The 16,201-nt window shown below is 33.7% G+C and overlaps 1 protein-coding gene and 1 long non-coding RNA gene across 7 annotated transcripts in view; both read left to right on the forward strand.

Annotated features, from left to right (window-relative positions):
• The window catches only part of LOC105831535, a 125,815-nt gene that overhangs the window by 59,963 nt on the left and 49,651 nt on the right, over positions 1 to 16,201 (forward strand). For all 6 annotated transcript variants that reach the window (XM_036293831.1, XM_012671722.3, XM_012671721.3 and 3 more), the window contains one exon: positions 5,370 to 5,510. In XM_036293831.1, the coding sequence (XP_036149724.1) occupies positions 5,370 to 5,510 (141 nt within the window). The remainder of the gene's footprint in view (positions 1 to 5,369; positions 5,511 to 16,201) is intronic.
• LOC114254849 lies at positions 11,445 to 16,147 on the forward strand. The gene is made up of 2 exons (XR_003626149.2): positions 11,445 to 11,742; positions 11,838 to 16,147. It is a non-coding gene; the product is annotated as an uncharacterized LOC114254849 (long non-coding RNA).

Here is a 16,201-nt window from a genome sequence, read left to right on the forward strand (position 1 = left end):
GAATGTCGTACGTCATGTTATCTAAGCCACGTGTATCGTGACTGAAATAATATATGGAGCTGATTTGGGAAGCTAAACGGGTTCCAACGAAGTAAACAGCCTTGCCAAGTTGTTATACATAAAGGCGTAATTCTTGCAGTTTCTCGCTTTGTCGATAAGAGTCAGAATTCCAAAACGTTTTGCCGCCACGATGCTAATTGTTTGGTTCTACCGCGCGAATTTACTTAGCGTATTTAAAAATATCGCGAATTCAATAATTTCATGGTCATAGTTATAATTACTGTGTCTCCGATGATTACTGGCATTATTGTTTCAATCTTCTAGTGGTGTTCTTCTTCGACTCATCTTTGTTTTTAATATTTATAACCCTACTGTTTGAATTTTTTATCATATTGTTATATGATAAAAATATGTTTATATGATCGAAAGCTTTAAGAAATGTAAAAATTTACAAAAAATCTTACATTAACAGTCATTAAAAAAAATTTTTTAAATAAAATATTAAAATAAAATATATTTTAGGTTAGGTTGATTCGAACAGAACAACAGGATTTAAAAAATATTGTAATATTAGATTATCAACATAATATTTATGTATATGTTATATTATTGTTATATTATGTATATGTTATATTTAAAAGTTTTATATAATTTTATTCAAAAATTATTTTCTTTATTCATTTTGTGTCATTTTTGAATAAATAAAGACTATAAAAACAGTTTATTAACTATTTTAAATTTTGTTATAAATTTATAAATATTTATAAATATGTTATAAACTTTTTATATCGACTCTATTTTGATCATTCAACATATATGAAGTATGGTTAGGAAGTTAATTATTTTCTCGCGTACGGATATGTAAGAAAATTTATCTTGTAATAATAAAATCAGTTCTGTTCAATGCTTTTCCAGAATTTCTTGACGATAAATTAGACGATAAAGGATATGTTAGCATGCAGATTATAACACCATCGACGGTTAATGCGTTTTCGAGGAAGAGATGTTTATTTAGGTTGACTTCGTAATAATGCTGGCAGCGCAAGGCTTGAATCACTCTAGAAAGGAACTGTATGACCTGATCTGTTGCCAAAACGCTGTTGCGTACTTAGAAAATACTGTTGCGTATTTAGTGTCTATTTTTGCAAATGTGTATCAGCAGTATAAATGTGTGTGCACGTGCATCTAGATTTTTCTTGCTTCTCTTTGAAAGATTCCATTATTTTCAGTGATATTTATAACATTTATTTCTGATTTATTTTAAAATCTTTTAAGGAGGATCCTCATTCTTTTCACATAATACAAAAACTTGATAAAATTTTGAGAATAATTTTATAATTAATGATCTTTATATAGAATGCGCTTGTAAAGATGTTTGTGCGTTTTTTATCATTATATCTTTATTGTTTATTAGATGTAAAGCAAAAGATATTTCTTTAAAAGCGTGTTCTAAATACGGACCAGTATATTGGCATTTTCCTGAATATTGTCGCGTGCAGTTAGTCTAAATTTTAAAATCTTACTCTAACCTTTTGATCCATCGGCACCTGAATATTATTTTTACATCAAACTTCTATACCTTAATAATAAATTTGCCAAAATTTGCAACATATATACTTGGATATATCTCTCATAATAAATATAAACTTCATAAATTCTCATATTTCAATGAGCATGCTGTGTATAGAAATAATTAATATTAAAAATATTAATTATTTCTATACATAGCATACTTATTGAAAATATATAAATCTTTACTTAGAATTCGTGAAAAGGTTAAATAATAACACTTAATAAAACGCACTCGTGTCAAAGCGCGAAGAGATTGAAATGAAAGTGTTTTCTATTGCAAACAAGAACCGTGGGATTCCGTAATCGATTCCAACCGAGCCCAGACTATAACCTCTTGCTAATCGACTACCGCCGCGGCTCACTGCGTTCGATACTTTACAAGCCGTGAGAGTAAAATTATCACAGCCCGATGCAGCAATTCTTTTGCGATCGAGCAAAAATAAACGTTCTAAAAAAAATGTTTCTTTCGATACACAGGATGTGTTGTTTCATCTCTACGGCACCGTTTGTTTATGAAAAATTCTGAATATAAGAAATCGTTGGATTTCTCGAAAGCATTGATTAATCCATAAACATATATTTTTTAACAGTAAAAGCAAATTCCTTATCAAGACTTAATCAATTAAATGTACATACATTATCTTATTTATAGAATGTTAAATGCAACATTGTCGTATCGAGATGTTCAAGTTGGCATTAAATTGGTAATTAAATCGTTATACAAATGTATTACGATACACAGATTGTGTTACGATAGGAAGATGTTGCCCTAGACGTTAGACATCGATCGATACATGTTTGAGAAAATAAAACGGTGGACGTGAGAGATGCCTTTACGGAAGAAAAGGGTGATACTTACGGCCTGGATCAGAGCGAATTTAGAGGTCAAATCGGAACCAGATCGATGGGAGGCTGCCAGCTGGGCGACCTCGACCCCGACCCATCCCAACTTGCAATCTAGACCAGGTGACACGCCGGATCTCCTTTTTTACAGTCTCAGGAAGATTGCAGTAACGCGCTTGTAATAATATCTAACTCCTCGAGGTCACACATTATCCCACAATTACCAAATTTTGAGGGTAAATTTTAAGAGAAAATTCTCTCCGTGTATCTTTTCAAACGTTATGGTCTAAGTATTTAAAACAATTGAATTGGTCTTTGAAAACAAGTCAATTTTATTCGAAATTGAGATTGAGAAATAGGGAAGGTAGATACACAACTTCTTTCAAATATATCAGTTTTGACAAAAATTGACTGTTATATTGTTTTTGAAAAGACCGATTAAATTGTATATTTGTGGAACTCACATGTCTTTAATTTAATGGAATATTTGCTAAAGTATTCTGTAAAGCTAAAACTTTAAAGTTATCTATTCAAATACCAACTTCTATGATTTGAATTTCAAATCCGAATTATTCGAAAATTTCCAATCTGAGAGGGGGGTTCGAATACAAATCATATATATTCACAATTTTCTAACGTTATGTTTATAAAATTATATTATATAATTAATATCATGTTATTTTCATTAATATTATGCTATTATATTGGTAATTAAAAGTAATGTATATATCAACGATTTGATTCAAATAAAACTTTAATTTGATTTAATTTTATTCGAATTCAAACAAAGTAATTAAATTCGAATTTGATTCGATTTGGGATCGAAAAATTGATTTGCACATCTTTAAATTAAAATAAAATAAAATTTTGTCTTTCTTATTATCTATTTCGTGTATTATCCATATGATTCAATATTACATGTTTGTTTGTTGTATATTTTGTTTATAGCATATATCGATTAATTCTGAGTGCAGATAAGAACGCAGACCTACTGTAGGCTCTGTCGTCTCAGTACCCATGTGACTTGATATATTCTAGTTGAGAAACACGACCGCGCGCGGCAGCACCTTACTATATTCATTTTAGCTGACTAAAACCAACATCTCATGTCATAGCTTTTAACACCTCGTAATAGTTTGTCAAGTTCTAATTAACTGTTATTTGTTTGCACATTTTTTGTATCACTGTATATAAGTCGACACCCGTACATAATAATGGAAAAAAGAGGAAGAGAAGGCAAGAAAAAAAAAAGAGAACGCACGTCTAGAGAACATAATTGAACAGAGCAGACTTAATGCTGCGATATCATGTCCGATCGGCAAAGAAAGAAAGCAATCTCCCGGATAAATCAGCTGGCATGGCTTATCGATCTTCCACAACGTAGTGACTTAATTGATTCCTCGGCGTGCGCGGCAAACCGTATCGGAAGATTTATTCGTCTGCGGAATTAATTCTGTTGCAGCAACCAATTCTTGTTGAGTAATAAGCTGTGCATGACCGTATAAAACTGGATCCGTACAAAATGAAATAAAGAACGTGAACGAATACGAATGGACGAACGTTGACGAGTACGAACCGTAAATACGGACGCAAATTCTTATGTTACACTGAAAAGAAATTAATGTTCACATAAATATTAATATACAATAATTGGAATAAGATTGTGATATGTATAATACAATTAAAGAGAAAAAATGCTAATAATGGTTATAGCAGGATCTTAACGTTTATCACACGTGTAAAATTCAATATGTAGGCTGGATTTCTTTTTAAAATTTTACAGGAAAAAAATTAAAACGGGTTTTCTTTGATATATAGGTTTTCTACCAATTCTTAATTTACTATTAAAGTGAATGCACTACGATCGCGAAATTAATCAACGCGCGAATAAAATTGCCAAAGAAAAATTAAAATTTTTAGATTCTTCTCTCTCTTTTTCTCGTAGATGATGATTGTTTGATAAGTGAATGCGCGGGATTTTTTCTAATTCTTTTTTCAGTGGAGTCGCTTTTGCGGCGAGTAATAAATGACTGTATACAGCATACTTTATATTCGCGTTGATCTTGATCACGTATGATTGTAATTTGATGCTGTGGTGAGATTGCGAGATTTTGATTTTGATATTGTCTTTGCGGTTGTGGTTACGCGATGGAAAACTGAGGTTTGCAACGAGTATTTTTTTGTACGCTGCTAGATGTCATCTGACCTGTTTCGATCATGTTGATTCAGAGAGTATCCGAAATGAGTAGAAATATTATTTAACTATAATGTCGCTTCATAATATGATTAAAATAAGGTTATTATACCAGTTGCTGAGCAATCAGCAGTAAATGACTATTTATATAACGAAAATATTAAAATATGAAAACTTTAAAATAATAAATTAAATTTTTTTAGATCTAACATTTTTATACGCATTGGATTAAAAATTACTTAAAATTATATTAAATAAAAAAGGCAAATATATACTTTATTTTAATAAATCTATAACAGGAATTTATTATAAAAACTAAACAATATTTAATTAACTAAAGATGTACGCTTATAAAATATGTATTTCCTTTTTTTTTTTAAGAAAAATTTTTATTGCTGGTCACTAGTACGCATTGATCATTAAAGCTCATCAGTCATTAGTACTTTTTTACGTTTTTCACTTTTTAAATCAAAACTATTATTTTTTTTCCTTTTTGTAAAAATAACATATTAAATTAAAAAAAAAAATTGTTATTAATGTTAAGTTATTTGAGTTTTTCTTTTTTGTATACGTACTATAATTCACAATATATTATACATCGTAAATTTCTTATTTCGTCATTGGTTAGTGCAATGATTCCATTATTCTTATTTATTTAGTTAGCTGTATATATAATAATTTAATTATTTATTTTTCAATGTTCTTGTTTACTTATCTATGTATAACATTTGTCCCTTCAACTAAAATGATTATTGTTCAGGGTATCCTTCGGCTCGAGCAAAGGGTCGATGGTGGAAACCCTCGTTTACGAGACCCCAGTGCAAGAGGAACCTGAGATCAATCACTTTCTGGACCACAACGGCCGTCTACCTCCTCCTATGATACCTGTGCCTGATACTGAGTAAGTCATGATCTCGCAAAATCAGGTTATTATCGAAATTTTATCCTAAATCTCTTGATTTCTTTTTTTTTATTTTAAAGTCCAAAATATTTTTATCGTATTCTTAAATAATACATTTGTCGAATTAATTGTTGAGAAGATGTGCGCGCATGGAGCGAATTCTCTGGGACAGATGGTAGAAAAGTATATATATATATAACAGGGTTATTTTTAGCAGTAGAATTAACATTCTTTGTGTGTAAGAAGCATATGTAGGGTGCGTTCGGGGAGACGCTATTAACGCTATCAGCATCAGTCTATCTTCATTGCTCATTAAAAGTAGAACGAGGATAGACCGATGCTGATAGCGCTAATAGCGTTCTTCCCCAAACGCACCCCTAATGTCACATTATATACACACAAATTTGATCGTGCGATGAGTTAGTTTTTACATGAATCATAATTTTGATTGGCAGCAAGAGAGAATGAGATACCGTGCCACACAGGCACGTGTATATTGAATATGACGCACGCGTCGGTTTGTTTTTCGCGAGCAGTCGTAACTTTGGCAACAACTCGTAAATTAGTGCCCCGAAGTTTCGATCGCGGAAGCCGATTATCGCGGGTAAATCGCATCCTCGAGAGCCGCCCACGCACGTGCGTGGCGTGACGTCAACCGGCGCACCCGACACCGAAATAACGTCCGTTTCTATCATGCGCATGCATCGAGGAGCAATGCCAGATCACGCGGAAATCGACGCGTCATCTGTAAATATCAGATCAGCCCACCAAATCGAAACGTGACGGGAAATCTCGTCGCCGTTGCACAAAATCCCTCTCTGAATTACGTTTCGCGTTTCCCTCCCCCCCCCCCCGGCGAACAGACATTCGTCGTTAAATAACGGGATACCGAGTCAGTCAGGGGTTTGTGACGATTGTATTAGCGTTTCGCGATGGATCAGCTTAATCGAAAATTTCTGCGCGAAAGATGAAAGTCATACATTTTATTCCCCCCTTATCTTTAATTTTCAGATTGACAGGAAAGTTCGTTAATATTTCACAAAAGATAGCTTTAAGAAAATCGTAATTATTATTCATTACAAATTGTATATTATAATGGATAATAAATTTTAATCAATTTTTCGTTTTTCAACAAACAGTGGATGTTTTTATAGAACTTTTTATATAGAAATAAGATGTAATTTTTACTTTATTAATATTAAAATTTCCACTCATTGTACATAGATTTATTATTTTCAACATTTTTTTTAAAAAGTAAGAAAAAATAGGGAAGAATTTTTTAGCAATAAAAAATCTACCATGATTCACCTTTACTTCTTTACTACTGGGATGCAAAAATGAGGAGTCTACTCTCGAATTAAATCTCGATGCACATTCGCTCAATCCGTATTACCATTTTTAAATAATTCGTCAAGTCCAATCGTTGCTCTAATTTTTCTGTCTTGTATTTTTTTTTATTCGTGTAACTTTTAATTATATTTTTCCCCAAGACTTCTCCCCAAGACGTTGTGCGACTATACATACTATTTACCGCGCGTCTCACACAGGCATCTCATTTTCGATCGTGAATACACAATAACGGAGATGCCATTAGATATTCCTGGCGCGCGCGAGCATCGTCGTTTAACCGGATCAAACGCGATAACGATCGCGTCGTAGCGATAAGTAGCCGGCCATTAGGAGAAATACGCGTGGGCGTATTTTCCTTCGGAGGTGCGAAGGTAACTTTCAAGACGCGACACGTTGTCTCTCGGGAATGTAATAGTGTTGTACGTACAATATATGCGCGAGGTTGACTTTGACCTGTCTCATTATATCCCGAGGCTTCTTTTTGCGCGCTAATAGAAACTCTTTACGCGACTTATTCACTAGGCGCGAGGCACTGCCGTGTTCTTCGATACAGTAAGCTTTTAGTTGAAACAATTTTTCTACAATAAATTAATATTATGCCAATGATCTACAGTATAAAGAGGAAACTGCTTTGCCAAATATTGATTGAGTTATAAATCGGTTTCAAAGTTGCCAATTCCGATACGCAAACAACTGTCCCCATCACAGCAATACCCACTCCCCATTAAGGACTATAGTCATTAATAATGGCCTTAGTCGGGCTAGCGTCACTGTTAATGGCTGTAGTCTCCAATAGAGGAGATGCTGCTGTAGTGGGGATGGTAGCCTGCAAATGTGACGATATATTTGAAGAGCTTGTAATGAGCATTAATTATGATATCATATTTAAAGAGTTGTGTAATGAACATTTCATAAGTCTTATACGAAAATGATATGGTAACATTTAATCTTTCATTCCAAAATATTCCTCAAATTCCCTTCTTTCTCTCATAAATTAAAAATTCCTATATTTTGTTATAAAACTCCCATAAAACTCAATGCTATTTTAGGAAGTTATTTTGCGAAGAAAACACGTCCGAAAGATTTGAAGATATTTAGGAACGTACACCTCAATCACATAATATTTTATTTTTAAAATTTAATTAAGGTTTTATATTATATGAAAAGAAAAACTCCTTAAGGGCATTTTAATCTTACTAGCGCGTGCGATCATGATCAAATGTTCGTCGACGGCAATTTAGTAATGAAATTTCGTGACTTTGACGGTTATCGCGTCGATGCCGATATTACGCGGCGATAAGATTACGAGATGATTAAGAGCGTCTCGAGAAAGACGGAGATTCGATAAGTGCAATGCGACACCGCTTCATTTATTGCCAGTTGCGCGCGCGATCGCGAGTCCGCGCTTTCCGGCGAGGTACGAAAAGAGCACGGAGTGCTAAAGTACGCGGGCATAGAGAACGGACGTATAGCTAGCTCTTTTTTTCGCGGATTCGCTCTCGTGCCGATGAGATCATCGTAATTCTTTACTCGCGCGCTGTTACGTGTGCCGAGGATTTTGTAATCACCCGCGTGATTGTCATATTCAAACGTAGGAGAGATCCGTTGGCAACCGTACGAAGTCAGCACGGTGAGTACCTCGCCGCTGAATAATGCAGCAAACGTGCTTTGCCTCTTACCAGTCCCCCCCACGTGACGTTTGTTTGCTGATGTGCGTTGGGGTTCAAGTTTGGAAATAAAGCTCTTCGTTTTTAACGTCACTGTGTGCTCGCAAAAACCAACGATAATATATAATTTATAAGAGCATTGAAAAGCTTGACACTATTGCTTGCCGAGTGAGATTTGTTGTCTGGCGTGTGTCAATAAATGTTCATTATTAAAAGCATATAATGATAAAATATATATTATATCTATAATAAATTTATACGCGTTTTTTTGTTTTAAATGCATAGATTAAATCTAAAATAGATCACTGGAATAATTAATACAATCGATTTATTGTACACAAAGAAGATAGACAAAATCATTTATTATTTGAATATTTGTTAATCTTTTACTTTCACTTTCCCAAACTTATTCTATCGCCGACTAAATTTTCGGAAAGAAATATTTTTTATTTTTAAATACCACAAATTTTGTCTGGAAATTTTAATTAGGAGTTAGTTATAGTTGTATACCACGGTTCCCAACTAATGGTCCGCCAGGGGTTCGCGAGAACTAAATTAAGATCCGCAAAATAAAGTCACATTGATTTTTAATTAAAAGTTCTTTATTATAAAAATATATTCAAATATTATTCTAAGTTTAATGTTAACTGAAAGTTATGATTAAAATTTATTTTTAAATTCTCGGAATGTTTATTTTGAACCTTGGGGTCCCCGCACCGAACAAAAAAAGTCCTAGTGGTCCCTGGTCAAAGAAAGGTTGAGAACCACTGCTGTATACGAAGATTTAAAACAGAAAAGTGTATAGGGGAATTTCTTAGGACTTAGAAGGCAGACACAATGCATACGTGCTCATTTGCACCATTTATTTATTTTAATCTTGGTTTAACTTACTTTCTATCTTTTTTTAATTCATAGGAAAAAGATAGAAAGTAAGTTAAACTGAGATTAAAATTAGTCTGCTTTGCAAATGGGTTTTAAGGGATTAAATAAGAAGATTGTATGTATGTTGAATTAAGAGAAGAAAGAATGGGAATGAGAAAAAGTACATTTTTTATCTATATTGTTACAATCTATACATGAAAAGAATAATTTTGTTGGATTATTTAAAAATTTAACTATAGATACAAATTAAAAAATAATTTTATATTTGACCGTTACAATAATTATGTATTATGTTGTTACTATAAATAATTATTTTGGATATATTCTAAATTATGAATGTCTTTTTGCCGGTGATCATTTAATCTGCTAGTGATAAAGTTATCATTATGCACTAAAAAAATGTAATACATTCAATAAGATATGTTATTGCGGGCTGCCAATTACAGATATACTCAATACAATAATATATGCTATTGCAGTATCAACATTGTACTTGCATTAATAGCAAATATTATTGTATTGAGTATTTTATGTAGTTGGCAGCCCGCAATCACATATATTATTAGCTATATTACATTTTTTTTCTGTGTATTATTGTGTAATGTATATTTGTCATAATTTTATATTATTTTATTTTTTATAAGTGTTCTCGAAAATTGCGACAGTACTACTAGCCATTAATGATAATTACGATTGCCACTAGGATGTCATTGAAAAGGTAGGTTCCGGATGTGGCAATCAACATGACAATCAACGTGTTAAAGCTAGAAAACAAAACACTTGTATTTGTTTTTGTTGAATCATCAGGTAGGAGCGCTTTTTTTCTAAAATACCTTCTTCTGAATCGTGGTGTTATTCTTTCGTCTTTCTTTTTTCTTTTTTTATCATTATTCCTTTCATATCTTCTATATTAAACGTTTCTGTCCATCTAGTGGAACTCATCTTTTAGATTTAGATTATTTAGAAGATTGATATCGACACACATTACGCATCGCGTGTTTCGGGTGAAACACCTGCGGTTTGTAGGATCGATTCGAACACGCGAGGGATCCAGTGTTGCCGATCGGGCCGGGTTTTCTCGCGCATGCGTAGTATTAACCTCTTTCCTTTTAAAATTATTTTATTTATAACATTTATATATATTTATTTCTGTATTTAATATTTTTATAACAGATTTTTAACAATTATTAAATATGTTTGTTGGAGCGACTAATTGATACTTCTTTTTACTCGAGTGAAATATCACTTTTGTCGCGCATGCGCGAGAAAACCCGGCCCGATCAGCAACACTAAAGGGATCTCGTTGGCGTGACGATAGATGCCGGCACCCACCCGAGTTTCGCGTGTCACAGTTGCCAGTTGCGAGGGGAATGTGGAAGCGCCTGCGTGGCACATTCCACACCGCACCACACCGCACCGCATCGCAACGTTCGGCGTGCGTGTGTTGGTGGCACGCACGCACGCACGCACGTACACACACACACACACACACACACACACACACACACACACACATCCGCGAGGCAGTCGCCACCCGCGCTTCCTTTTCTTCCTACCTCTTTCATGGGGTAAGAGGACCCCCGAGTGTCCCCTCCCGGTCGCCTCCTTACGTAGTCGCCGACGTGCGTGTACGCGCGTCGTCTGTGTTGTTCTCTCTCACTCTCTTTTTCTCTCCCACCTCCTGGCCTTCCCTCCCTTTCTCTCTCTTTCTCTCTCTCTCTCTCTCTCTCCCGCCTTACTGCCGATCATTGAGCCAGGATAAGCGAGAGAGAAGAGCGCGAGAGAGGCAGGCAGGCGAAACCGTGTTCAGTACGCCCGTGGCCCTCTCTCGACGTGCACGGAGTCGCGTTGCGCGTCGGTCGAGCTACCTGTGGCGACGCCGAGATCGGTTCTTTTCGAGGAAAAGCGTCGACTGCAAGATAGCGAAAGAGAGAGAAAGAGAAAGAGAGAGAGAGAGAGAGAAAGAAAAAGAGATAGAAGATCGATCGTCCAGTCCCATGGATTAGAAGTACGCGCGTGCGACATCCAGGTAACAATAACGAGGTGGTGGCGTTCTCCCCGGCGGCGAAACGGTGTACGCGCTCTTCGACTTTCCGGAGTTGCTCCGATCGCTGCCCCAGTCCGTCCTCCGAGCGAGACAGTCCAGGGCCTTGACTCCTCGATTGTCCCCCCAATCCGGCCCCTTTCCCCCCCAATACATCGCGCCCGAGGCTTTTCTTTTCTTCTTTTTGTTTGCCGGTGCGGGGCACGGGATGTCCGGAAAGGTGCGTACACGCCCAGTGAGGGGGAGCTCACTCCTATACGAGCGGGTTTTGGGTACGACGGAATCTACGGTGCGTAAATTTCGTTCCGCACGCATTGTGAACCGCGTGTTTTTGTGCTCCAGGCCACGAATCTCCTGAATGTTTAGGTATCCTCTCTTTTCTAGATACTTTCTCTCTCTCCTGGATGATCTGATAAGGAATCCAGTTTTGGATTGCTTTTATCGATTGTCAGTACCGCTGTTTCGATCGTTGTGCGTCACTTTGAAGTTCGGTGTATTCAACCTTCCCATGAAGTTTAATGGAAGTTTGACAGATAATCGCTTGTTCGCCCTGTATAGCAGCATGCCAATGAAACAAATGTATATAGGTTCAACTTATTTAGCTTTGAAGAAAAGAGTTCTAAAAGGGCTCATTGACTTTTCTCGTCTTCGGGTATTATTGGCGCTCGCAATGAATTACACATTGTCTACGGGATTTACGGGTGAAAAAAAACAGTTTATATAGTTCACATGTATATGTAGACAATCGACGTTTGCAACATCGTTAAGTAAGCTCGCGATGCAAGATGTTACGAATCTAAAGTCACATCACTGTTATGCCTGAATTACGCTAACGGTTGGCGATTGAGTCTACGTTTACATTTGCGTCTCTTGATCGATAAAAAAAGCCTATTGAAAAATGAAACTCCTTTCTGATTAGTCAAGAGATACAAACACAAATGCAAACGCAATTGCCAATGTGATTAGAAGTTAAGGTATTAATATTTAAAATTCTATGAATACATATTTATTGTCTAAGGATACTAATTAGATACTAATTAAATAATTTCAATATATATATATATATATATATCTTGAACGCTATCCAATCTGTAAGTATCATTATATAAATAGAAACCATATATGAGAAAGGATATAGAATTGCAATTTAAATGTTTTCCCTGGCAAATTGTCTCCCAGTGTTGACAGGGCTATAAGACCTACAGCAGGATAATTTATAATTGGCGTGTATTAAGACTAGATTTCTTATTCGATTTTGTGACGAACAACGTATCGTTCTGTATGTTCTCGATAGAGCATTAAGTAGCGAGAGGTGGCGTTGCCACCGATCGAATCGCGTCGCCGGTGTGTCTGTTCCTAATAGCGGACTCTCATCGATCCGGCAGGAAGATTGTGAAAGGGACAGGCTACCGGTGTTGTCCATAGGGGTGGACGAAGGTGGAAAACCTGGCGGGCGGGCAGGCAGTGACCCTCAAATTAGCAGATCGCTCATGGTCAAAAAGAAAGGTTTATTTAGAAAGGAATATGCAATTTAAACATGGTGATTGAAAGCAAAAGTTAACCGCATTTCACGATTCTCTAGATCATATTAGAGAAAAAATTTAGGGGAGAAGATACTAAACCATTCAGAAGATTCGTGCCTAAAAAAAAAAAAAAGCGAACGTCCTCATATCTTTCTTATAACACTAGAGTTAGCAGTTAATTATTCGTGAAAAGGGTCATCAGGATCGACAATAGTTGCCGCGTCGACAATAAAAAACACAGCGAAAGATCGATACAAGTAGAGCGCGCTACAAGTAGGGCAACTCTAGAGACACTGTAATCAGAGACTGATCACGAAAAAGCCACTTGTGACTGGTCCGCCATTTTTTAGCTATTTTCGAATGAAAGAAGGAGATATAATGAAAGAGATAAGAAAAAGAAGAAAAAGAAGATGAGAAAGAATTAGTAGTGTTCTCTCTCGCTTCTTCTTTTAATGAAACCGCGTCGTGGCCAGTCTCTGATTACAGTGTCTCTAGGCAACTTCGGTATACGCCGCACCTAAGAGAAATTAAAGTTATTAATTATCATATTATGTTTAAGACCAATAAACTATACCAATAAAAACTTTGTCATCTACTACTAATAAAAAATTCGAAATATGAAATAGATTTATTTTTTATATTTAACACAAAACTTTAAGAGGTCATTGTAATTTTGCCATAATATATCTAATAGGAGTGAGACATACACCGAGAGAAAAAAAAAGTGTGGAGTAACTATATTAATATCACTATAATTTATAATTATTTTTGCGCTCAACCAATTTCTTATAGTTATTTAACATTATAAGTTATAGTTTATTTAAACTATATTAAAGCTTTTATAATCATAATATTGGTCTATGCAACTTATGATACGGTTGCTATAATGGAGATTTTAATATAGCAATTAAGTTTGTATAATACTATAAAACAATCACTGTAAATATATGATTATTATTATTTATATTATTAATAATTGCTATAAAAATGATACTTTTGATTATAAATATTTTACTATATATAATAATTATAGCTGCAAGCTATTACACATTTTTCTTAGTGTACAGCCATTCATTAGTGGGATATACAGGTTATAAAAAATTTATAAATAATATTTACAAATAAGGCAATAAAATGATACAATAACTTACATGTGTTTTAAAAGTTTTTTGAGGTATAAGATTAACAAATATACAAATAATAATAATAATTCTTGCATATATGTTCCAAAATGTTTGTGTAAAACACACATGTATTAATAACGTTAATATATGTAATAATGCATATTAATCTTTTTTTAATGCTTTTAACAATTTATATAACTGAAAGATTTTTTAAAAGAATTAAAAAGGAATACTATAAATAAACGACATAGACACATTAAAAAGATATATTCAAAAAAGAAAGAACATAGAATTTCTTTCTTTCTTTTTTTTAAAGAAATTAAAAAAGGAACTTTACATTTATTAATTATAATTATAATATATTAACAAACTTTATTCAGATTGATATCAAACTTTATTCATAATAACAGAATAGCTAAATAAACTTTTAATTTTAATTAAATTTGAAATTTTTTTTATTTTTCAACTTTAATACTTTTAACTTTTCTTTTTTAAGTTCAGTTTGTTTTTTGAGAACCATGAAACATTGACATTTTTATATCTAAACAACAACAATTTTGTTGTTAATTTACACAGCATACTTTATTAAGACATATGATCGTCATATGATATCCATACAATAACGTATACGATGAATATTGTGATGTCTCTGAAGATTTCGGACAAAATGTGCTGCATGGGTATTATTATTATTTTACTTATTTCAACACTTTTTGCGCGTCGTCTTCAGAAAATGTCAAATAACGTAATGAATACTGTCGAGATACATAATGTATTATTAGAACGAAATTTGATTAATGGAAAATCAGAAAATAACCGACATAATCAAAACGAGATGATTATGACAAGTACAGATTGTTTTTAATTGCTGGTCAAAAGTTGATTAGTTTATTTATTACATACATAAAATCTAAGTGCTTTTACTTCATCGAGTTGCCTCTTACTTTTTTATTATTTCTATGTTTATAATAAAATGAGAAAATTAAATTAATTAATTATAAATCGATTAATCATTTATTTTGAAAGTTTAATCAATTGAAGTCGAGTTCTCTTTTTAACGTAATCGATTTTTGAAAATAAGTAATTATGTTCACTAACCGTCACTAACCGATGAGAGAACACGCGGAAAGAGACGCAGAGATCCCGCGCAGGTCGCCATAGTAACGGACCATCTTGACACACTGTGTACAGCTATTCTCCCTGGTGTTCCTCCGGAAACATCATGCCTGCGCGTCGCCGTGGAAAAATAGACTCGTCGAGATCTTCAATTGGAGAACTGACCGTTTCTTCTTTTTTTATATATAAAACTCAATCTTTACGACTTCTTTAATGCTTATTCGCGTGTCGTTTCTGAAATGTCTATACGTTGAAAGAAAACAAAATAGTTTTAATTATATAATTTAACAACTCTAACAAAATATTGTGTTTCTTAAATAATGTATTTTTCGTTGAGACTATATATTTTATATAGATAGGTAAGACCGTAAAATCGAGAAAGTATATTCATACTACCGAAATAATTAGGACAGTTGTGATATAGCATTATAATGCATTTATAAGTGCTAAGAATAAGAACGAAGGCTCCAAAATTTGAATTTTAGTCGATTCGATTTTTTAATTCAATTCCCCATGTTCAATAATTGATCTAGTACTATCTTAATGTAAACAATATTTTATCAAATGTTATTTTAAACTTAAAATTTTATTAACAGAAACTATTGAACCTTGAATTAGCATTTTGGATGAAAATTTATCCACTGCAATGTACTCTATGGTTAATAAACACAGCGATTTGATTTTTATTTTACATCTTCCATAGGTATAGCAGCGATACTTCATGTGTCTTATATCTATTCTCTATATCTTTATTATATATTTTAAATTAAAAATGTCAAGGAAGAATTTTATGGCAGTTTTTTAATAGCTTCTTAGAAGATAATTAATAACAGGGTTAATAGATCGTACTGTATTATACTCAAAGGGAAAAATAGTACTAGTAATTAGAGGAATAAAAAGAAATATTAATACTATGTATGAAAAGTTGCGATAAAAAAAAAACTGTGAAAAAATTAAAGAAAGTATTGTTAACCGTTTGTGATAT

Source organism: Monomorium pharaonis, chromosome 1, assembly GCF_013373865.1.
Source record: "Monomorium pharaonis isolate MP-MQ-018 chromosome 1, ASM1337386v2, whole genome shotgun sequence".
NCBI classification, from domain to species: domain Eukaryota; kingdom Metazoa; phylum Arthropoda; class Insecta; order Hymenoptera; family Formicidae; genus Monomorium; species Monomorium pharaonis.